This window comes from Equus quagga, chromosome 1, assembly GCF_021613505.1.
Source record: "Equus quagga isolate Etosha38 chromosome 1, UCLA_HA_Equagga_1.0, whole genome shotgun sequence".
Lineage (NCBI taxonomy): Eukaryota > Metazoa > Chordata > Mammalia > Perissodactyla > Equidae > Equus > Equus quagga.
Window position 1 is genome coordinate 97951808 of NC_060267.1, and position 24415 is coordinate 97976222.

Sequence of the window (24415 nt, forward strand, 5' to 3'; positions counted from 1 at the left end):
TTTTGCCTGTGGCTGCTCTGGGCTGGCCCAGGCCCCTCCCTGGGCATGAGAATGGGGCCTGCCCACCTGGCTCTCCCTGGCCTGTCTGTTCCACAGCGCCCTTGGCAGGAGACCTGGGACCTGGAGCCTAACGGAGGGCTGGGGGCAGAGGACATAGGCCAAGAAGGGCTCGGGGTGATGGGAGTGAAGGTTGGAGGATGCCTCAGTGTGGCCAGAGTGGGGGCTGGGCCCCGGGATCCTCCGGGCGCTCCTCTTCTCACCCTCCTAGACCTTACTGTCCTCATCCGGGGCCGGCCTGCCCATCCCGCCAGACTGTGGGTTGCTCTGACCTGGGTGGTGGGCAGGGGTGGGGCCGGGTGAGGGCGGCCAGCCCTGTAATCACTGGCCACAGCTATTCTGGTGTGCCTTCCCTCTCGTCCTCCGCCCACTGGCCCCTGGGGTCTGGTGTGGGACCCACTTTCCTGCCGGCTGTGGTCTGGCCAGGAAATGAGAGGCCCTACGCAAGGGCTGGTGTTTCCGGAAGGCTGGTCGCCTCCGAGCCGTGGGGCCCTGGGGTAGAGACGGGCCTAGGTTTGCTTCAGTGTCACTGGGGACTCCTCCCGCCCCCATGGTGGGCACCAGCCCTTCCTCAATCCCCAGGGGGGGCCCTGAGGGGATGTGGTCACCGGGTGACCTCGGAGCCTCCACCTTCCCAGGCTGCCCTGCTCCCGGCCATGAGCGGTGCTGGGCTACAGGGCGGCCAGCAGCTCCTGGCGGCTGCTGCTGCACTTAGGCCAGTGATGGTGGCCAGACTCCCTGGCTCCCAGGCTGGGGCCTCCCCACACTTCAAAGGGCCAGCCAACATTGCTGCCCTCTCCTGTCAGCTTATTTTCTGATGACAGTTATGTCCCAGGGACACCATGTCCAGCTGCCACGAAGGCCACCGTGGTTCCCACAGAGCTCCCTGGGTCCGAGTTTGGAGACAGAGGTTCAAGTCCAGGACCACTGACGAACCCCAAGACACAAGCAGGCCCTGCGCCCCCAGGGCCTCAGCCTCCTCCATATGCCCCCGTCCCAGGAGAGCCCTGCTCTTGTCTGGGTGATAATGGAGTGGGAGGGTCCCTGAGGCTGCCAGAGGTGTGGCAGGGGAAACTGGGTGGGGCTTCAGGTGCACACAGAGGGTCTGGAGGCCAGGGCAAGGCCAGTCTGGCTGCCGTTCGTTCATTCACTCATTGAACCGACCTCTGTTTATGGAGCACAGCCGTGTGCACCCTGCTCTACCCATCAGGCATTGCTCTGGGGCCGCTGTTCTCCAAGCGCGCTCCCCACCAGCGGCCTCAGCATCACCTGGGACTGTTGGAAATGCAGATTCTCGGGCCCCACTCCAGACATCCTGGGCCAGAACCTCTGGGTGTGGGGCTGGGTAATCTGTGTTTTAAGAGGCCCCCGTGCACACAAAAGTTCCAGAACCACTGTTCATGGTCAATTTGCCAACAAATCCGCTCTTCAAATTTTCCAAGTTTATTTGTGGGCCACAAACTTGTCTTAAGGAAAACTCTTGAATCTTCAACGAATATATTCTTTTTGGCAGCATTTTAAAGATTCTTCATTTTGTTGAAAGCTAACGGTCACGGAAACATTCTTTTTTCTTATGAATATATTCATTTCTCATATGTTCCTGAATCCTTGAAGATATTCTTATGAATATTCAATACTCTTATGAATTCAAGAATATATTAAGATAGTCGTGGGAGCCGGCCTGGTAGCATAGTGGTTAAGTTTGTGCGCTCCGCTTTGGCGGCCTGGGGTTCACAGGTTCAGATTCGAGGTGCGGATCCAGCACCGCTCATCAAGCCACGCTGTGGCAACGTCCCATAAAATAGGAGAAGACTGGCTCAGATGTTAGCTCAGCAACAGTCTTCCTCACACACACACACAAAAGATAGCCATTGCATGTATTTAAATTGGCAAACTAGATTTGTATAAAATGTTCTTGGATATATTCTGTTTTATGATCAATATTTTTATTTGTTTTGAGAGAGAATTCTCATTCCATAAAATTCCCTTTTTAAAAGTGTACAATTCAGTAGCTTTTAGCATATTCAAAAGTTGTGCTGTGTCACCGCTGTATAATTCCAGGACATTAGCCATTAGCAGTCACTCCCCATTCCCCAGTGCCCCCCCCTCCCCGCCCCTGGCAATCACTAATCTACTTTGTGTCTCTATGGATTTGCCTATTCTGGACATTTATGTAGATGGAATCAAACAATATGTGGCCTTTTGTGTCTGGTTTCTTTCACTTATATAATGTTACAAGGTTCAGTCACGTTGTAGCATGTATCAGTACTTCATTCCTTTTCATGGCTGAATAATATTCCATTGTATGGCTATGCCAGATAGTGTTTATCTTTTCATCAGTTGATGGACATTTGGGTTGTTTCCACTTTTTGGTTATTATAAATAATGCTGACAGGAACATTTATGCATAGGTTTTTGTGTGAACATGTTTTCAGTTCTCCTGGGCATATAACCTAGGAGTGGAGTTGCTGGATCATATGATAATTCTGTGATTAACTTTTTTTTCAATTTTTTTTATTGTGGTAAAATACACATAACACAAAGTTTACCATCTTAGTCATTTTTAATTGTATAGTTAAGTAGTAGCAAATCCATTCATAGTGCAGCCATCACCACCATCCATCACCATAACTTCTCATCTTCTAAAACTAAAACCCTGAACCCATTAAACACTGACTCCCCATTCCGCCCTCCCCCAGCCCTGGCAAGCACCATTCTGCCTTCTGTCCCTATAAATCTGACTACTCTAGGGAACTCAGATAAGTGAGATCATACAGTATTTGTCTTTTTGTGACTGGCTTATTTCACTTAGCATAATGTCCTCAAGATTCATCCATGTTGTAGCGTGTGTCAGAATTTCCTTTCTTTTTGAGGCTGAATGATATTTCATTGTCTGAATAGACCACATTTTGCTCATCTGTTCATCCACTGATGGACACTTGGGTTGCTTCCATGACTTAGGTATTGTGAATAATGCTGCTATGAACATGGGTGTACAAATATGTTTTTGAGACCCTGCTTTCAATTCCTTTGGGTGTATACCCCGAAATGGAATTGCTGGATCATACAGTAATTCTAGGTTTAATTTTTTGAGGAGCCTCTGTACTGTTTTCCACAGCAGCTGCACCATCTTACATTCCCACCAAAACTGCACAAGGGTTTCAATTTCTCCACATCTTCACCAACACTTGTTTTCTGTTTTTTTGACAGTAGCCATAATAATGGGTGTGAGGTAATATCTCATTGTAATTTTGATTTGCATTTCCCTAATGATTAGTGATGTTGAATATCTTTTCCTGTGCTTATTGGCCATCTGTATATCTTCTTTGGAGAAATATCCATCCAAGTCCTTTGCCCATTTTTGAATTGGGGTTTGTTTTTCTGTTGTTGAGTTTTAGGAGTTCTCTGTATTTTCCTTATCAGATACATGATATACAAATATTTTATCCCATTCTGTGGGTTACCTTTTTACTCTGTGGATAGTGTCTTTTGATGCACAATTTTAAAAAATTTTCTTGAGTCCAATTTATCTATTTTTTCCTTTGTTACCTGTGCCTTTGGTCACATCCAAGAAATCACTGCCAAATCCAATGTTATGAAGCTTTTGTTGTATGTTTTCTTCTAAGAATTTTATTGTTTTTACTACAATGAGGTATCACCTCCCTCTGGTCAGAATGGGTATAATTAACAAGACAGGAAACAACAAATGTTGGAGAGGATGTGGAGAGAAGGGAACCGTTGTATACTGCTGGTGGGAGTGCAAACTGGTGCAGCCACTCTGGAAAGCAGTATGGAGTATCCTCAGAAAATTAAGAATAGATCTACCATATGATCCAGCTATCCCACTGCTGGGTATTTATCCAAAGAACTTGAAAACGCAAAGGCATAAAGATACTTGCACCCCTATGTTCACTGCAGCATTATACACAATAGCCAAGACTTGGAAGCAACCTAGGTGCCCATCAAGGGACGAATGGATAAAGAAGATGTGGTATTTATACACACTGGAATACTACTCAGTCATAAGAAATCATGAAATCCGGCCATTCATGACAACATGGATGGACCGTGAGGGTATTATGCTGAGTGAAATAAGTCAGAGGGAGAAAGTCAAATACCGTATGATCTCACTCATAAGCAGAAGATAAAAACAACGACAAACAAATACATAGCATTGGAGATTGGATTGGTGGTTACCATATGGGAAGGTGGGGAGGGCAAAAGGGGTGATTAGGCTCACATGTGAGGGGATGGACTATAATTAGTTTTTGGGTGGTGAACATGATGTAATCTACACAGAATTCGAAATCTATTATGATGTACATCCAAAAGCTATATAAGTTATAATCCAATGTTACTGCAATTAAAAATAAATAAATAACATAAAAGAATTTTTATTGTTTTTAGTATTACATTTAGGTCTTTGATCCATTTCAAGTTAATTTTTTTTGTATATGGTGTGAGGTAAGGGTCCAACCTCATCATTTTGCATGTGATTATTCAGTTTTCCCAGCACCATTTGTTGGAAAGACTGTCCTTCCCCATTGAATGGTCTTGGCACTGTGGTCAAAAATCATTTGACCTTGTATATAAGGGTTTATCTCTGGGCTCTCTATTTTATTCCATTGGTATACACGTTTGTCTTTATGCCAGTCCCACACTGTTTTGTTTACTGTAGCTTTGTAGTAAGTATTGAAATCAGGAAGTGTGAGTTGTCCAGTTTTGGTCTTTTTAAAGAATGTTTTGGCTATTTGAGGTCCATTGAGATTCCATATGAATTTTAGGATGGGATTTTCTACTTCTGCAAAATGTCACTGGGACTTTTTGTAGGGATTCCATTGACCCTGTAAATTGTTTTGAGTAGTATTGACAATTTAATAATAATTTACAATTTAATAACATTTAAGTGTTCCAATCCATGAACACAGAATGTGTTTCCATTTATTTATATCTTCTTTAACTTCTTTCAACAATGTTTTCTAGTTTTAATTGCACCAGTCTTTCGTCTCCTTGGTTAAGTTAATTTCTAGGTATTTCCCTCTTTTTGATGGTATTATAAATGGAATTGTTTTTGTAATTTCCTTTCCAGATTGTTCATGTTTGTGTATGGATATGCAACTGATTTTTTGCGTGTTGGCTCTGTATCCTGCTACTTTGGGGAACTCACGTATTAGATCTAACAGTTGTTTCTGTGGAATCTTTAGGGTTTTCTACATATAAGATCATATTATCTGCAAACAGAGGTAATTCTAATTCTTCCTTTCCAGTTTGGATGCCTTTTATTTGTTTTTCTTGCCTAATTGCTCTGACTAGAACTTCCGGTACTATGTTGAATAGAAGTGGTGAAAGCGAGTGTTCTTGCTTTATTCCTGATCATACAGGAAAAGCTTTCAGTCTTTCACCATTGAGTATGATGTTTATTGTAGGTTTTTCATATACAGCTTATGTTATGTTGAGGTATTTTCCGTCTGTTCCTTGTTTTTTGAGTGTTTATATCATGAAAGTATGTTGAATTTTGTCAAGTGCTTTTTGGGCATCAGTTGAGATGATCAAGTGGGGTTTTTTTCCTTCATTCTGTTAATGTGGTATGTTACACTAATTTATCTTCATATGTTGAAACATCTTTGCCTTCCAGGAATAAATCCCACTTTGGTCATGGTGAGTAGTCCTTTTAATATGCTGCTAAATTTGGTTTTCTAGAATTTTGTGGAAGATTTTTGCATCAATGTTCATACAAGGTACTGGTTTGTAGTTTTATTTTCTTGTAGCGTCTTTCTCTGGCTTTTTAAAAAACCAGGTTTATGCTGACCATACAGAACGAGTTAGGAAATGTTCCCTCCTCTTCAATTTTTGGAAAAGTTTGAGAAAGATTAGTATTAATTCTTCTTTAAATGTTTGATAGAATTCACCAGTGAACCGTCAGGTCCAGGGCTTTTATTTGTCAGGAGATTTTGATCACTCATTCCATCTCCTTACCGGTCATAGGTCTGTCAGATTGTTTATTTCTTCATGATCTAACGTTGGTCGTTCTTGTGTTTCTAGGAATTTGTCCGTTTCATCTAGTTATCCAGTGTGCTGGCATACACTTGTTCACTGTGCTCTCTTATAATCCTTTTTATTTCTGTAGAGTCCCTAGTAATGCCCCCACTTTCATTTCTTCTCCCTCCTTCTGTTCTTAGTCCATCTAGCTAAACTTTGTCAATTTTGTTGATCTTTTCAAAGAACTTTTGGTTTCATTAATTTTCCCTATTTTTCTATTCTTTATTTCATTTCTCTCTTCTCTAATCTTTATTATTTCCTTCCTTCTGCTAGCTTTGGTTTAGTTTTTTCTTCTTTTTCTAGCTCCTTCAGTTGTAAAGTTAGGTTGTTGATTTGAGATGTTCCTTGTTTTTTTAATGTGTTTATACCTCTGGATTTCCCCCTTAGCCTCCACTTCTGCTGTGTCCTATAAGTTTGTGTATGTTGTGTTTTCATTTTCATTTATCTCCCAGTATTTTCTGATTTTCCTTGTGATGTATTCTTAGATCCAGTGGTTGTTTAAAACTGTGTTCTTTAATTTCCACAAATTTGTGAATTTTCTAGTTTTCCTCATTATTGATTTCTAGCTTCATCCTGTTGTGGTCAGAGAAGAGATTTTATATATCTATATTTTTAAATCTATTGAGGATTAATTTGTGGCCTAATATATAATCTATCCTGGAAAATGTCCCACGTGTAGTAGACAAGAATGTAACTGCTGCTGTTGTTGGATAGAATGTTCTGTATAAGTCTGTTTGATCTGGTTGGTCTGTTGTGTTGTTTAACTCCTCTATTTCTTTACTCATCTTCTGTCTGGTTGTTAGTACTACCCCTTATTGTGAGTGGTGTACTGAAGTCTCTAACTATTATTGTAGAACTTTATATTTCTCTCTTCTATTCTCTTAGTTTAAAAAAATCATTTTATGAGGTCATAATGGCTTAGAACACTGAAATTTCAGGTGTAAATTATTATATATCAGTTTCGGTATAGACTGCATGATGCTCACCACCAATAGTTTAGTTTTTATCCGTCACCATACCTATGTGCCCCTTTACCCCTTTCGCCCATCCTCCCGACCCCCTTCTCCTCTGATAACCGTTAAGCTGTTCTCTTTGTCCATGTGTTTGTTTATCTTCCACATATGAGTGAAATCATAGGTATTTGTCTTTCTTTGTCCGGCTTATTTGGCTTAACAAGGACCTCAGGGTCCATCCATGTTGTTGCAAATAGGATGACTTTATCCTTTTTATGGCTGAGTAGTATTCCATTGTATATATATATACCACATCTTCTTTATCCAGTCATGAGTTGATGGGCCCTTGGGTTGCTTCCACATTTTGGCTATTGTGAATAATGCTACAATGAACACAGGGGTGCATAAATCTCTTTGTATTGTTGATTTCATGTTCTTTGGATAAATACCCAGTAGTGGGATAGCTGGATCATATGGTATTTCTATTTTCAATTTTTCAAGAAATCTTCATAGTCTTTTCCATAGTGGCTGCACCAGTTTGCATTCCTACCAGCAGTGTATGAGGGTTCCCTTTTCTTCATGTACTCTCCAACCTTTGTTATTTCTTGTCTTGGTGATTGTAGCTATTCTAACAGGTGTAAGGTGATATCTCATTGTAGTTTTGATTTGCATTTCCCTAATGATTACTGATGTCAAACATCTTTTCATGTGCCTGTTGGCCATCTGTATATCTTCTTTGGAGAAATGTCTCTTCATATCCTCTGCCCATTTTTTGATCAGGTTGTTTGTTTTTTTGTTGTTGAGTTGTATGAGTTCTTTATAAATTTTGGAAATAAACCCCTTGTCAGATATATGATTTGCAAATATTTTCTCCAAGTTGGTGGGTTGTCTTTTTGTTTTGTTCATGGTTTCCTTGCCTCGCAGAAGCTTTTTAGTCTGATGTAGTCCCATTTGTTTATCTTTTCTTTTGTTTCCTTTGCCTGAGTAGACAGGGTATTTGAAAAGATGCTGCTAAGACTGATGTCAAAGAGTGTACTGCCTATATTTTCTTAGGAGTTTTATGGCTTCAGATCTTGCATTCAAATCTTTAATCCAATTTGAGTTAATTTTTATGTATGGTGTAAGATAATGGCATACTTTCATTCTTTTGAATGTGGCTGTCCAGTTTTCCTGACAATATTTATTTATTTATTTGAGGAAGATTAGCCCTGAGGTAACATCCGCCACCAATCCTCCTTTTTTTTTTTTTTTTTGCTGAGGAATATTGGCCCTGAGCTAATATCTGTGTCCATCTTCCTCTGCTTTATATGTGTGACACCTGCCACAGCATGGCTTGATAAGTGGTGCATAGGTCTGTGACTAAGATCTGAACTGGTGAACCCAGGCTGATGACACAGAGTGCGTGAACCTAACTGCTATGCCACCCAGACAGCCCCATCCCAGCACCATTTATTGAAGAGAGCTTCCTTTCTCCATTGTATGTTCTTAGGTCTGTGTCAAAGATTAGCTGCCCATAGATGTGTGGTTTTATTTCTGGGCTTTCAATTCTGTTCCACTGATCTGTGTGCCTGTTTTTGTGCCAGTACCCTACTGTTTTGATCACTATAGCTTTGTAGTATATTTTGAAGTTAGGGATTGTGATGCCCCCAGCTTTGTTCTTTTTTCTCAGGATTTGCTTTGGCTATTTGGGGTCTTTTGTTCCATATAAATTTTAGGATTCTTTGTTCTGTTTCCAGGAAGAATGTCATTGGGATTCTGATGGGGATTGCATTGAATCTGTAGATTGCTTTAGGTAGTGTGGGCATTTTAACTATGTTCATTCTTCCAATCCATGAGCACAGAGTATCTTTCCATTTCTTTATGTTTTCTTTCAATAATGTCTTATAGGTTTTGGTGTATAGTTCTTTCACTTCCTTGGTTAAATTTATTCTTAGATATTTTACTCTTTTTTTGTGATTGTAACTGGGATTGTATTCTTGACTTCTCTTTCTGCTACTTCATTATTAGTGTATAGAAATGCAACTGATTTTTGTAAGTTGATTTTGTACTTTAAATCTTTGCTGTAGTTGTTGATTATTTCAAATAGTTTTCTGATGGATTCTTTAGGGTTTTCTATATATAGAATCATGTCAGCTGCAAATAGCCAGAGTGTCATTTCTTCTTTTCCAATTTGGACTCCTTTTATTTCTTTTTCTTGGCTAATTCCTCTGGCCAAAACCTTCAGTACTATATTGAGTAGGAGTGATGAGAGTGGACATCCTTGTCTTGTTCCTGTTCTCAGAAGGATGGCTTTTAGTTTTTCAGTTAAATATGATGTTGGCTGTAGGTTTGTCATATATGCCCTTTATTACATTGAGGTTCTTTCCTTCTATATCCGTTGTATTGAAAGTTTTTATCATAAACGGATGTTGGATCTTGTCAAATGCTTTCTCTGCATCTATTGAGATGATCCTGTGATTTTTATTTCTCATTTTGCTATGTAGTATATCACATTAATTGATTTGTGGATGTTGAACCATCCCTGCATTCCTGGTATAAATCCCACTTGGTCATGGTGTATGATACTTTTGATGTATTGCTGTATTCGATTTGCCAATATTTTGTTGAGGATTTTTGCATGTATGTTCATCAGAGATATTGACCTATAATATTCCTTCTCTGTGTTGTCCTTTTCTTTGTCCAGTTGAGTGTTTGGTAGAATTCTCCAGAGAAGCCATCTGATCCTGGACTTTTGTTTTTTGGGAGGTTTATGACTGCTGTTTCTATCTCTTTATTTGTGATTGGTCTGTTCAGACTCTCTATTTATTCTTGATTCAGTTTTGAGAGGTTGTATGAGTCTAAGAATTTATCCATCTCTTTTAGGTTATCCAATTTGTTGGCATATAGTTTTTATAGTATTCTCTTATAATCCTTTGTATTTCTGTGATGTCCACTGTAATTTCTCCTCTTTCATTCTTAATTTTATTTATCTATGCCTTCTCTCTCCTTTTCTTAGTGAGTCTGGCTAAGGGTTTGTCAATTTCATTTATCTTCTCAAAGAACCAGCTCTTTGTTTCATCGATCCTTTCTATTGTTTCTTAAGTCTCTATTTCACTTACTTCTGTTCTAATTGGTATTATGTCTCTCCTTCTGCTGACTTTGGGCTTTGTTGCTCTTTTCTAGTTCTGTTAGGTGTAGTTTAAGGTTGTTTGAGATTTTCCTTGTTTCTTAGGTAGGCCTGTGTTGCTATAAACTTCCCTCTCAGTACAACTTTTTCTGCATCCCATAAGCGTTGGTATGTTGTGTTTTTATTTTCATTTGTCTCCAGGTATTTTTTAATTCTCCTTGGATTTCTCCCTTGACCCAATGGTTGTTCAGTAGCATGTTGTTAATCCTCACATATTTGTGCCTTCCCCATCTTTTTTCTTGTAGTTGATTTCTAGTTTCACAGCATTGTATTCAGAAAACATGCTTGATATGATTTCAGTCTTCTTAAATTTATTGAGGCTTTCCTTGTTTCCCAACATATGGTCTATCTTTGAGAATGTTGTTTGTGCACTTGAGAAGAATGCGTATTCTGCTGTTTTTGGATGGAATGTTCTATAGATATCTATGAAGTCCATTTGGTTTAGTTTTTCATTTAAATCCACTATTTCCCTGTTGACTTTCTGTCTGGATGATTTATTCATTGATGTGAGTGGGATGTTGAGTTCCCCTACTATTATTGTGTTGTTATTAATATTTCCTTTTAGGTTTGTGAATAGTTGCTTTATCTACTTTGGTGCTCCTGTGTTAGCTGCATATATATTCATAAGTGTTATTTCCTCTTGGGGGAATGTCCTTTTTATCATTATACACTGCACCTCTTTGTCTCTCATTGTCTTTTTATTTTGCTGAGGAAGATTTGCCCTCAGCCAGCATCTGTTGCCAATGTTCCTCTTTTTGTATTTGGGCCACTGATGGGTGACTGGTATAAGTCTGCACCTGGGAACTGAACCCAGGCTGCTGAAACAGAGCACACTGAACTTAATCACTAGGCCACAGAGGCTGACCCTCTCATTGTCCTTTTTAGCTCGAAGTCTGCTTTGTCTGATGTAAGTATGGCAACACCTTTCTTTTGCTTGACATTTGCTTGGAGTATCATCTTCCATCCCTTCACTCTGAGCCTATGTTTATCTTTAGAGCTGAGATGTGTTTCCTGGAGGCAGCATATTGTTAGGTCTCATTTTTTAATCCATCCAGCCACTCTGTGTCTCTTGATTGGAGAATTCAATCCATTTACATTTAGAGTGATTATCCATATGTGAGGGCTTAATACTGCCATTTTATCACTTGTTTTCTGGGTTTTCTATATTTTCATTGTTTCTTTTCCCTTTATTTCTGACTGCCAATTCAGTTTGTTGGTTTTCTGTGATGGTTTTCTCAGTTTTCTATTTATAATTTGTGGCTTTGCTCTGATTTTTTGTTTAGTGATTATCATGAGGTTTGTATAAAAGATCTCATAGATGCATTCTCTTATTTTTTGCTTCATATATGTTGATGGTCTGTCATTGTTTTATCTTCTTGCTGTACTGAACCTGTTATTAATATATAATGTTTTTCTTTGTGTCTTGTAACCTTTTTGATTTAAAATCTATTTTGTCTGACATTAGTATACCCATTCTTGGTCTCTTTTGGTTACTATTTGCATGGAATATTTTTTTCTATTCTTTCACTTTGAACCTGTCTGTGTTGTTGGATCTCAGGGAATCTCTTGTAGACAGCAGACAGAGTTGGGTCATGTGCCAATTCATTCTGCCAATTTCTGTCTTTTGATTGGAGAGTTTAATACACTTATGTTTAAAGTAATTAATGATAAAGAGGGACTTCTATCATTGTGCTATTTGTTTTCGATATGCTCTGTAGCTATTTTTTGTCCCTCATTTCCTGCATTACTGTCTTATTTTGTGTTTAGTCCATTTTTTTGTAGTGAAATATTTAAAGTCCTTTTAAATTTACTTTTGTGTATATTGTATAGCTATTTTCTCTGTGGTTACCATGGGGATTACATTTAACATCCTAACATTATAACACTCTCATTTGAATTTAAAGCAGTTAACTTCAATAACATACAAAAAATCTGCTCTTTTACGGCTCTGTCCCCACCCCTTTCAGTTTTTGATGTTACATAATTATATCTTTCTACAGTGTGTGCCCAAAAACATAAATTAATAATTCTTTTAAATGCTTTAGTGTCTTAAATTATGTATGAAACAAGATTTGGAGTTACAATACTATCTTTTAGACTAATAATTGTGTTTTTTTCTTTTAAATATATCAGTCTCTTAAATCATACAGAAAAGAAAAAGTGCAGTTACAAGTCATTGTTACAATAATACTAGCTTTTATAATTGCCCATGTATTTACCTTTATTGACATCTTTATTTCTGCATATGGCTTCAAGTTACTGTCTAGTTTCCTTTCATTTCACTCTGAAGAAATTTCTTGAGCATTTCTTGCATGGAAAGTGTAACAGTAACAGCTTTTTGTTTATCTGGGAATATCTTAATTTCTTCCTCACTTTTGAAGGACACTTTTGCCAGATATAGGATTCTTGGTTGACAGTTTTTTTCTTCAAGCACTTTGAATATATCAGTCCACTGTCTTCTGGCCTCCAAAGCTTCTGATGAGACATCTGCTTGCAATCTTATTGAAGATCCTTCTATGTGATGTCACTTCTCTCCTGCTGCTTTCAAGATTCCCTCTTTGTCTTTGTCTTTTGAAAGTTTGATTCTAATCTGTCTCAGTGTGGGTCTCTTTGAGTTCAGTGAACTTGGGAGTTCCTTGAGCTTCTTGGATGTTTATATTAATGTCTTTCATAAAATCTAGGAAGTTTTCAGCCATTATTGCTTCAAATATTCTCTCTACCCCTTTCTCTTTCTCTCTCCTTTCTCCTTCTGAGACTCCCACAGTGTGTATGTTGGTGCACTTGATGGTGCTCACAGATCCCTTAGGCTCTGTTCACTTTTATTCAATCTTTTTTCTCTCTCTTGCTCAGACTCAATAATTTCCATTTTCAAGTTCACTGATTCTTTCTTCTGCCTGTTCAAATTTGCCTTTGAATTCCTCTAGTGAATTTTTCATTTCAGTTATTGTACTTCTCAGCCTCAGAACTTCTTTTTGGTTTCTTTTTAAGTTTTCTGTCTCTTTATTGATATTTCCATTTTGTTCACACATCATTTTCTTCCGTTTCTCCACAACTTCCTTTAGTTCTTTGAGCATCTTTGAGACAGCTGTTTTAAAGTCTTTGTCTTGTGTATCTACCATCATATCTTTTTCAGGGACAGTTTCTATTGATATGTTTTCATTTGAATAATTCATACCTTCCTGGTTTTTTTGTATGCTTCATGATTTTTTTGTTGAAGACTCAACATTTGAATCTAATAATGTGGTAACTCTGGAAATCAGATTCTTCCCCTTCCCCAGTGATTGCTGTTTTTGCTTCTTGTTTATTGTTTTTCTTTTTCTGTCATAGGCTGTCTCTAGTCCACGGGTCAGCCTGAGGGGTAAATTTAAGGTCTTCTTAGGTCTTTTCTGAGCCTTTCCTGGGCACACATGGTCACTTCCTAACTTTCCTCTTATATGCAGTTGTTTTGAATGTTGTAGTGTTTAATGTCTAGCTCCCAAAGGGCAAAAAAAGGGGAAAATGAAGGCAGAGGAAGGCTGCCAGCCCCCTGGAAGTGACTTCAGCTGGGGGAAGAGGGGCTGGAAACAATAAGGGCAGGTACAACAACAATGGCCTCTGCCTCTTTGTCTGCACCTCTGTGTTCAGAAGTAACAATCAGTGTGCAGAGCACAGCTCTCTGATGTTTGAAGGACAGGGTCATTCTTGCCCATCCTGGCTCCCACATGCTGTGTGTAAGCTGCTCCAGGAACAGATGCACAGCTGCTTGCCATGTGGCTGGGGTTTGGGGACAGGTAGCTGCCACTGTGCCAAGCACTGAAATTGACTGAAATTAACCATAATTTATCATCCAAGCCTTCCCCTAGAAGTTGCAAGCCTTCAATAGACTTCAGAGTTCCAAAATGGTTATGTTAGATTCTGCCAATATAGTTGTTGTGTAGGTGGGCAGACAGATTCCTCATGCTTCTGACTCCACCATCTTCCCAGAAGATGTAAAGTTGATCAAAAACCAATCGGCCATAAATATAAGGGTTTGTTTCTGAACTCTGAATTCTATGTAATTCATTGACATCTCTCTCCTATCCCAGAACCACACAGTCCTGATTACTGTAGACTTGTAGTAAGTTGTGAAATTGCAACGTGTGAGCCTCCAAGTTTGTTCCTTTTTAAGATTGTTTTAGATATTCTGATTCCCTTGAATATCCGTGTGAATTTAAGTATCAGTTGTCTGTTCCTAAAAGAAAGGTAGCTGGGATTTTGGTAGAGATTGCATTGAACCTGTAGATCAATTTGGGGAACATTGCCACCTTAACAATATTAAATCTCCCAGCCCATGAACATAGGATTTTTTTCTCTTCATTTAGGTCTTTAATTTCTTTCAATGATGTCTTGTAGTTTTCAGTGACAAGTCTTACACTTCTTTTGTTAAATTTATTCCTTATTAGTTTCTTCTTTTTGATGTTATTGTACATGGAGTTGTTTTCTTAATCTCATTTTTGGATTATTCATTAATAATATTGAAAAATACAACTGACTATTATATATTGATCTTGAATTCTATAACCTTGTTGAACTCATTTATTAGCTATAATAGTTTGTGGAGTCTTTAGGGTTATGTGTGTGTGTGTGTGTGTGTATGTATATGTATATACATATATATATATATATATATGGTCATGTCATCTACAAATAGACATAGTTTTACTTCTTCCTTTCCAATCTGAATGCTTTTTATTTATTTCTTTTTCTTGCCTAATTACCCTGGCTAGAACCTCCAGTACATCGTTGAATAGAAGTGGTGAAAATGGGCATCCTTGCTTTGTTCCTGATCTTAGAGGGAAAGCATCCAGTCTTTCACCATTAAATATGTTAGCTGTGGGTTCTTCCTAGATGGTCTTTATCTATTTGATGAAGTTCCCTTTGCTTCCTAGTTTTTTTTAATCATGAAACGTATTGGATATTGTGCAATGATTTTTCCTGCATCTATTGATGATCATGTGGGATTTTTTTCTTTATTCCATTGATATGGTGTATTATCTTGATTGATATTTGTATGTTGAACCAACCTTGCCTTCCTGGAATAAATCTCACTGGGTTGTGGTATATAAACCTTTTTAGATGTTGATGGATTTGGTTTGCCAGTATTTTGTTGAGGATTTTGTATCTATCTTCATAAGAGACATTGGTATATAGTTTTCTTTTCTTGTGATGTCTTTGTTTGGCTTTGGTATCAGAGTAATACTGGGCTCATATAATAAATTGGGAAGTATTCTCTCCTCTTCTGGGTTTTTTTTTTTTGGAAGGGTGTGGAAGAGATTGGTGTTAATTCTCCTTTAAATACTTGGTAAAATTCATCAGCAAAGCCATCTGATCTTGAGCTTTTCTTTGCGAAAAATTTTAAAAATTATTAATTTGATCTCTTGTTATATGTCTGCTGAGATTTTCTATTTCTTCTTGAGTCAATTTCAGGAATTTGCATCTTTCTAGGGGTTTGTCCATTTCCAGTAGGTCATCTAATTTGCTGTGTTATAGTTATTCACATTATACTTTTATAATCCTTTCTTATTTCTGTAAGGTCCAGTACTAATGTCTCCTCTCTCATTTCCATTTTTTAGTAATTTGAGTCTTCATTCTTTTCTTGTTGGTCTAGCTAAAGATTTGCTAATTCTGGTCATCTTTTCAAAGACTTAACTATACTTTATTAGTTTATTAATAAGTATAATCATATTTAAGAAAAATATGATCAAGAAGCATAAGGTCATGAACATCTCATTACCTACACTGACTTTATCACTAAGAACATATTCATATTAATTGAACATGTTTAAGAAGGTATTCCTTACAAACACATTTTGAGTAAAAGAATCAACTTAGCAAGCTGAGTTTTTGGAAGTGTTAGGGAGACTGAGGAATGCAGCAATGAGACAGACAGATGGTGTCCTTGCCCTCAGAGCCTTCCAGTCTGGGAGACAGCCAAACCTGCATTTACCAGAGGCAGCATATGTACTGGCAGGGGAAGTACAGGCTGCTGCATGAGTCCACGGGGGTACTGGACCTGGTGAGCTGGCACTGGAGAGCCTGCGGTCTGGCTGTGCCACACCTCCACTGCTTCCCAGCCCTTTCTGGCTATCTATACCAGGATCTGGGGAGGCTGGACAGACAGCTTGGTGAGCGCCTCAGGGCTCCATGGACATGGGGCTGGCAGGACTGTGGCATGAAATGAGGGCACATGGAGGTGGGTGAGGTTGGGTGGTCAGGTTGGTGGCCAGAGGGCTGTGGGCTGAGTACCACCTTCCCTCTAGTCCCTTCCTGCCTGGCACCCTCCAACTCTGGAGGGCAGTAGTGATACCAAGCATCCTGCCCCGGTAGATTAGGGGGCCTGTCAATGCCACCTGCATTCCAATAAACCTCCTGGAGGCAGGTGGGACATAGAAGGGAAACTGAGTCCCAGAGATGGATCAGATATACCCTAGGTGAGCTGGCCAAGCTCCCCAATGCCACGGCTAGTCCCTCTGGTACAGCAATGACGCTTCTCTCCTTATGCTTCACAGCGTTTGAAAACAAGGCCCTGGACTCCAGCTGGTTTGGTGGGAAGAGGAGTGCCCTGCAGAGGCTCTACGACCTTGACCAGGTAGTTGGACAGACTCCTGCTCCAGGAGCCCCTCCCTTCCAGCCACAGGAACCCAAGCACCCCAATGCAGACCTGCTGTCATGACACTGGCCCCACAGTGGGGCATGGGGAGGCTCCCTCTGCCAATCTGCGCTCTGTCCAGAGAGGAGAATGCCTGGGGCTGTGACAAGGGCAAATCTTGGGGCTAAGTTGAGAGCCCTGTGGTCTCCACCCTCCCATCCACCCATCCATCCTCCACTCCACAGTAGAGACCACACTCTGTGCCACACACTGCTCTACGCCTTGCTGATATAAAGGAGAGTAAACACCCTGTACCTGCTCTCAGGGAGTTGACAACCTAGTGGGGAGACAGTAATGAAGTGAACCTCCAAATTTTAGTATTGGCTGCGATAGGAAGCATGCAGGGAGCCCCCACCCTGTGTCGCTCTCAAGCACACAGACCAGGCGGCTCACGGGCCCACATGCTCCATCCACTTCTGCTGTGGCCCCGCTGGCACCACACAGTGCCCCAGATGCACACACAGTCGTACTCCACTGAGAGCCACATGCCCCTGACTCACACACCCCAACAGGCACACTCAGAAGCACCCATTCAGGCAGCATGTATTGGGCACCTACTGTGTACAGGTTGTGCTCAGGATACTGCAGATCCAGTGGCAAGCAGGTCACTGGGTCCCTGCCTCGTGGAGCTGACAGTCCCATGGGGGAGACACCTGATCCCCTCCTGCAATGACCTGTGACTAATTAGAGTCTAAAGAGAAGTACTGGGTGCAATGAAAGCTCCACAGGAGGGTCCTGGTTTAGATGGGGGAGAGACCCTCTGTGAGAAAGGGGCGTTGCAGCTGAGACCTGCAGAGGAAGAGTTAAGAAGTGAACAGTAGGGGTTGCATGCCTGGCGGGGAGCGGAGGACAGAAGAGGGTGAGTGCAGTGAGCCAGAGGTGGGCAGCGGCCTGGCAGTGCCTGGCAGGTGGGGCAAGGGCAGTGGGGAGCTGTGGAGAATTTTAGTCCAGGGAGAAGATCAGACAGGGGTTGGGAAGGTGGCTGCTCACAAACCCCTGAGGGCTGAGCTGCAGGGGCCTGAGAAGCCCGTCTGGCCCATGCTCTTGGACTGCAGGTTGGGAAGGCCTGAGTTCTGCAAGCTGCGGGCAGGCCTGGCTGTGTTGGGAGGCCCGTAGCTGGTGTATTAAGTTAAATCGAGAATATGCAGATTATGGTCTGCTGAATGAGGAGGCACCACCCACCCACGTGGGGTCAGCAGGTAGGTCCCTCCGCATCCGAGCTCCTACTTTGGGAAAGTGAAAACCCTGGGGTCCTTTTGATTAAAGGCGCAATTTCAGTACTCTCGCACAAAGGACGTGAAGTCACAAGAGTGAGTACTTGCAGATCTCAGAAATGGGGGGCGGGGTGCAGTGAGCCACAGGAAGGGCGGTCCTCCATGCCAGGTCACGAGCGACCAGGAGACAGAGAGCAGGGCAGCAAGCACTGGTTACTTACAAGGTGCTTGGGGTCACTAGCTTTTTCCGGGCTCAACTCTAAGTGGTTATTTTAAAAGAGGCCCCAGGAAAAGCGAAGCAGGAGCTTGTGGCAGGGACGCGAAGCTCAGGTTGTTGACTGACTGTCCAGACGCCACCTGCGAGCAGGGGTCATGCTGAGAAATGTCAGGCAGCAGCTCACAGAGCTGCTTTCTCATCACAGCCTCTCAGCAGGGCCCCGGGTCCACCAGCTCCACAGGGTGCCGAGGGGCAGACGGGGCTGGCTCAGCCCCTCCCAGCCGGAGGCTCCAGGGACGCGAAGGCTCTGGAAGCGAAGCACCTTGCAGCTGGAGAAATAATAGCAATAAAAACCGTCTCCCGACGAGTGCTAACTGTCCCAGGCCCTCTAGTTCTGTGAACTCATTTAGTCCTCATGGCAACCCAACAAGGTGGGGCTGTTGCTGTCCCTGTTTACAGATGAGGAAACCAAGGCACAGGGAGGCTAAGGACGCTCAGAAGGTCACAGAGGCCATAGGGACTAGAGCCAGGCTAAGGATCCAAGCAGTGAGTGCAGCCAGCCTGGGAAGGATGAGGAGTGTGGCTGTGGGATTCAGGCCCAGACCAGCAGGCACAGCCCTGGCTTCTGAGTCCCAAGGGACCCAAGCTGGTGCCCCAGCTTCCTGACTTGAGAGCTGTAGGAAACTCATTTCCTCTGAGGCTGTTTGCTCACCCGTAAGAAACGGAGACAGCATTGACTGAGTTGGTATTCACGGGGCTACACACAGCAGAAAAGCTGACTGAGGCCACTCTAAGCCATTAGCACAGTCAGTACTTCCTTCCCAAGATGCTCAGAGGCCAGCAGCCCCACAGCACGGCAGCAACACATGGCCCACCATCACCCTCTGGATGACTTCTTCTGAGGGATGACCCTCTTCTGACTTCTGTCCTACCCTTGTTGCCTCATCACTGCAAGAAGACTGCCAGGGCTCTGGACATCTCTTCACGGGACAGCATCCCAAGCAGAAAGGGAGAGTGTGGGGCAAAGTATTTTTCCCTTCAGGAGCCCTCACTTCACTCCTGAAGAAAAGTCTTTCCTGGGAGCCATCCAGCAGACTTCCCCTTCTGTCTCCTTGGCCAGAACCAGGCCACATGCCACCCCTGGACCTGTCACTTTAGCGAAGGGGTGTGAGGCTGCCAGGACTGGCTCCTCCCTGAGGTGGGCACATGGCCTAACACAGCTGGGGGCTGCTGGCAAGGAAGCAGGGAGACTGACAGGCGGGCGGGCGGCCACCAGTTCCTGCCACAAGAGATGTGTCGGGTTGTCTGGAGGCTGAGAGCAGCCCCTGGCTGTGGGGCGCTGGGTGCAGCCTTCTCCTGACACCCACAGCACCAGACTCCTGAGGCCACTTGTGTGAGTCAGTGAGCCCCTCAAGGGGTGGCAAAGGGGTCCTCTGAGTGCCCTCGGACCCCACAGCCATGGCTGACCTTGGCAGCCACGCACACGGTGAGGTTTTGAAAAAGCAATAGCAGCAAGTGCCAGGGCAGTCAGCCCTCCCAGAGCATCCTGCGAAGAGGGTGTTCCCTCCCGCCAGGCCCCGTCACCCCTGTGCGTCCTTCCAGAAATGGTCTAGGCACGTGTGCAGCCTCAACTGCGCCAGCATGTGCTTATGTGACCTTCTCAAAATCTTTACCTGCAGGGACGGGGATCATCTCTCTGCTTGAACTTTTCATTCTGAAGAATTCAGACATGCGCAGTAGAGAGAGCAGCACAGTGCAGCCTGCATTCCCGTCCCCCGGTCTGAGTCTTGTTTTGTCTAGACCGCCCCCACTCCCGCCTGGAGTTATTCTGAAGCAGACCCCAGCCTTGCTGACTCTGTGACTATTTCAATCTATCTCCCTACAGGAAAGACTCCCCACAGTCCTTCCTTCTGGAAACATTTTTTATTTACTTCACCCCTTTTAAACCCAAAGCGTGGCACAATACACCGCTTAACACACTTCCAAGTCCTGTCCTGTGCTTCAGCTTTTTCACTCAGCGTGCCTCGGGTGTCTGCGGACGCTTTCAAAGGCATCGGAAGCACCTGTGTGCACACCCACCGTCCAGCCCACCTCATGTTCTCCTGCCGGCGCTGGGTTGCTGTCCCACCATCGCAGACGCTGCTCTGACCTCTGAAATGGAAACGCTGAAGGCTTCTTTCTTACCTGAGATATAACTCAGATACCATAAAATTCACTCCTTTAAAGCATACAATTCAGTGGGTTTTAGTATATTTACAAGTTTGCACAACCATCACCACTATCTAATTCCAGAACATTTCATCAGCCAGAAAAGAGGCCCAGAACCCATTACAGTCACTCCCCATTCCCCCTCCCCCCAGCCCCTGCCAGCCACCAATCTGCTTTCTGTCTCTATGGGGCTATTCTGGGCATTTCATATAAATGGAATCATACAACCTGTGGCCTTTTGTGGCTGGCGTATTTCACTAAGCTTAATGTCTTCCAGGTTCTTCCATGTTGTAGCATGTGTCAGAACTTCATTCCTTTTCATGGCTGAATAATATTCCACTGTATGGATGCACTATATACTGTTTATCTGCTCATCAGTGGATGGACATTTGGGTTGTTCCCACTCTTTGGCCATTACAAAGAACGCTGCTGTGAACATTGGACAAGTTTTTGCGTAATGTCTGTTTTTAGTTATCTTGGGGATCTACCTAAGAGTGGAATTGCTGGATCATATGTCTACTTTTTTGAGGAGCTGCCAAACTGCTCTCCACAGCAGCTGCACCATCTTACATTCCAGGAGCAAGGAGCCAAGGTTCAACTTTCTCCACATCCTCACCAACATTTACTGTCTTTTTTTATTATATCCTAAAGGCTTTTTTAATGCAACTTTGAGAAACTGAAACACTGTCTCCTAAGAACTCAGACTACTAACACCAAGGGGAGGAGGTGGGGGGTCTGGAGTGTTAGTCTTGGAAGTGGTGACCCTATTTAGGGCAGAAAAGACTTGAAGAAAGGGAGAGAGGAGCCTGGAGGTGGTGGCCTAGGTCTCGCAGAGCCCAGGCAGGCAGGGAGGGCGGGCCTGGGTATCCTCCTACGATTACCGACTACAACGAGCTGTGCAGCGCATAGCCGGCGCTGGGCACCTTGTGAGGGCTCCCGTCACTTCACAGAGAAGGGACGGGCCCAGAGACAGCAAGCTTCCTGTTCAAGGACTGAGATTAGAATTTGTTGGGGGACAGAAAAAGAAATCAAGACCCAAAGGAACATGCCAATTCATAAATATTAAATTAGCTAATTTTATTATTCAACAAAAAATATCCTGATAGCCTGCAAGTAGCTGCAGTTTTCAACTCTACCGATGCGGAATTAAAGCTACCCTTCTTAGACACTGTCCTACTTCTAGTCAACACTGAGCAGATATTTCACCGGCGCCAGCGGTTAGCACGCCAAAGTCATTCTTCTTTATCAGGCCTCCTCTGACCTTGTCACGTTCGTTATCAGGACCCCCTCAGTGCTGAGTGCCCAAGAGGTGATCAGTCACATCCTTCCACGTGCCTCGGCAAGCTTAGATTCATTTCCCTCCCAATCAAGGTCCAGGACGCGCACGCCTGGGCCCTAAGCCACACACTGATGGGCGGCAGCGCTGGGCTGCGGGCACAGGTCTCCTGCCTGCCGCCGGCCCCGGCACTGCCGCGAGTCCCTGACCCGCCCCCTGTCGCCCGCAGGGCCCGCTCTCCGCCCTGGCCGAGGTGCACCGGCAGCGGCGCGACCTGCTGCGCCGCGCCTGCAGCCGCCACACGCGCCGGCAGCGCCTGCTGCGGCCGGAGGACCTGCGGCACGTGCTGGTGGACGACGCGCACGGCCTGCTCTACTGCTACGTGCCCAAGGTGGCCTGCACCAACTGGAAGCGCGTGCTGCTGGCGCTGGGCGGCCGCGCCCGCGGAGACCCGCGCGCCATCCCCGCGCACGAGGCGCACGCGCCGGGCCGCCTGCGCTCGCTGGCCGACTTCAGCCCGGCCGAGATCAACCGGCGCCTGCGCGCCTACCTGGCCTTCCTCTTCGTGCGCGAGCCCTTCGAGCGCCTGGCCTCGGCCTACCGCAGCAAGCTGGCGCGGCCCTACAGCGCGGCCTTCCAGCGGCGCTACGGCGCGCGCATCGTGCGGCGCCTGCGGCCGCGCCCGGCCCCCGACGCGCTGGCCCGCGGCCACGACGTGCGCTTCGCCGAGTTCCTGGCCTACCTGCTGGACCCGCGCACGCGCCGCGACGAGCCCTTCAACGAGCACTGGGAGCGCGCGCACGCGCTCTGCCACCCGTGCCGCCTGCGCTACGACGTGGTGGGCAAGTTCGAGACGCTGGCCGAGGACGCGGCCTTCGTGCTGGGCCTGGCGGGCGCGCCCGGCCTGCGCTTCCCCGCGCCGCCGCCCCGGGCCCCGGCGGCCGCCGCGCGCGACCAGGCGGCGCGCCTCTTCCGGGACATCAGCCCCTTCTACCAGCGGCGGCTCTTCGGCCTCTACCGCATGGACTTCCTGCTCTTCAACTACTCCGCGCCCGCCTACCTGCGGCTGCGCTAGCCCGCAGCGCGCGCTCCCCGCCGAGGCCCCGCGGTCTGCGCTCGGGCCGCGGCTGTGCGTTTCTAACGAGCCCCGAGATGCTGGTGCTGCCGCTCCGGCGCTGCGCTCCGAGACCTGCGCCCGCGCCCTCGTGGGCCTGGGCCGCCCTCACGCCGGCCGGGCTTGCGGGCCCCCCAGGTCAGGTGGGCGGCTGAGCACCTGTGCGCCCCCCACCGCCGACCCTGCCTGGTGCTAGGTGCTTCCTTCCTCTGCCTGCTCCGGCGGGCAGCGCCTCCCCTGGCTGGGTGAGGACTGGCTAACAGTTTTTTAGGTTGTGAGAGGCCATTCTTTTTGGTCAGCTCTGCCGCCCAACCTGTCTGCGGCATAAAAGAGTGGAATGCTGGCTTGGTGCAGACTGTGGCCCATCCCAGTGCCCTCCTCACCTCACCCACCCTGGAAAGGACAGCCCTGGCCAGGGAGAGAAGCCCTCCCTGACTGCATTCGGGCGGGGCCGTCCTTGCTGAGGGGCACAGGTCAGGCGCCAGCCGTGAGCCGCCTTCCACTCTGCCTGTGGCTGCCCCGCCGCGGCCCCAGGTGTCAGTCTGGCCAGATGCTTGGTCGTCTGTGTGCCCACAGAGCCCAGGGTGCAGTGCTGTGGCAGGTTTCATAGGACCTTGGAGAGCTAGGGAGCTCCTGTTTTTGAAATAAATGTGTTTGTTGCTTTCTGACATTTTGGAGTTTTTCCGCTTCATTTTGCCATTTGCTCTGGAGGCCCGGGGCTGTCTGATCTTACCAACTCATTGAGTCTCTGAGCCTCAGTTTCACTTGCCGCCAAATGGCATAAGAGTGCCAGGGGGTCGTGAAGATCAGATGAGAGGAGAGCCGTGGTTACCGTCCCCGCTGCCCACGGGTGTGAGGGGCCACGTGGGGAGTGGGGTAAGGAGGGGATGCACCTTGCGGGGAGGGGGTGCCAAATTCTGCCTCGAGGTGTTACAGGCTCTGAACATCAGCCCTGATATCAGTTCCCCCACATCGAACCCAGGGTATATGGGGTTAAAACTAAAACCCACCACCCCCTTTCCTGCTTCTCTAGCTCCACTCATATGTAAATACCTGTTTCTTTAAACTTGGACTCTTTGAGCTTTACAACTAAATGGGAGTTACAAATTGTTAAAAGCCCAGGTGGCCTGGAGTTGGAGGCACACTAAAGTTTAGCTAATCATGTGTCCTTGAGTTTGCCAGGAAACCTGCTGTCTCAAGAGTATCAAGGAGCAGGCTTCCCAGACCTCAACTCCTCGACTCCTGGGGCTGGAACCGCCTCAAACAGGAAGACCAGACAATGGCAAAGGACGCCCACCGGCCATCCTCCTATCTCACCCTCCCCCCGCCTCACTGCAAGCATCCTCTCAAGGCCAAACGCAGGCTGGTGGGAAAGCACCGAGCTGCACAAGCTACATGTTACCCCCTTCCCTACCCGAAACCCCAAATAAAAATCCCTACCCATTCCTCATCAGGGAGCCAGCAACTTTTGAGGCATGAGCCCTTGCTTTGCTCCCTGTGCCTG

General features: G+C 45.0%; 1 protein-coding gene across 2 annotated transcripts in view; it reads left to right on the top strand.

The window, feature by feature from the left end:
* The window catches only part of CHST13 (carbohydrate sulfotransferase 13), a 30912-nt gene extending 7331 nt beyond the window's left edge, over positions 1–23581 (top strand). Inside the window, exons 1-3 of one of the 2 annotated variants that reach the window (XM_046640730.1) lie at positions 16178–16358; positions 16743–16822; positions 22027–23581. In XM_046640730.1, the coding sequence (XP_046496686.1) occupies positions 16193–16358; positions 16743–16822; positions 22027–22872 (1092 nt within the window). In that variant the 5' untranslated portion in view covers positions 16178–16192 and the 3' untranslated portion in view covers positions 22873–23581. Of the gene's footprint in view, positions 1–16177; positions 16359–16742; positions 16823–22026 lie in introns of those variants that run through there. The other variant, XM_046640738.1, reaches the window with a different exon arrangement.
* The last annotated feature ends 834 nt before the right edge of the window (positions 23582–24415 follow it).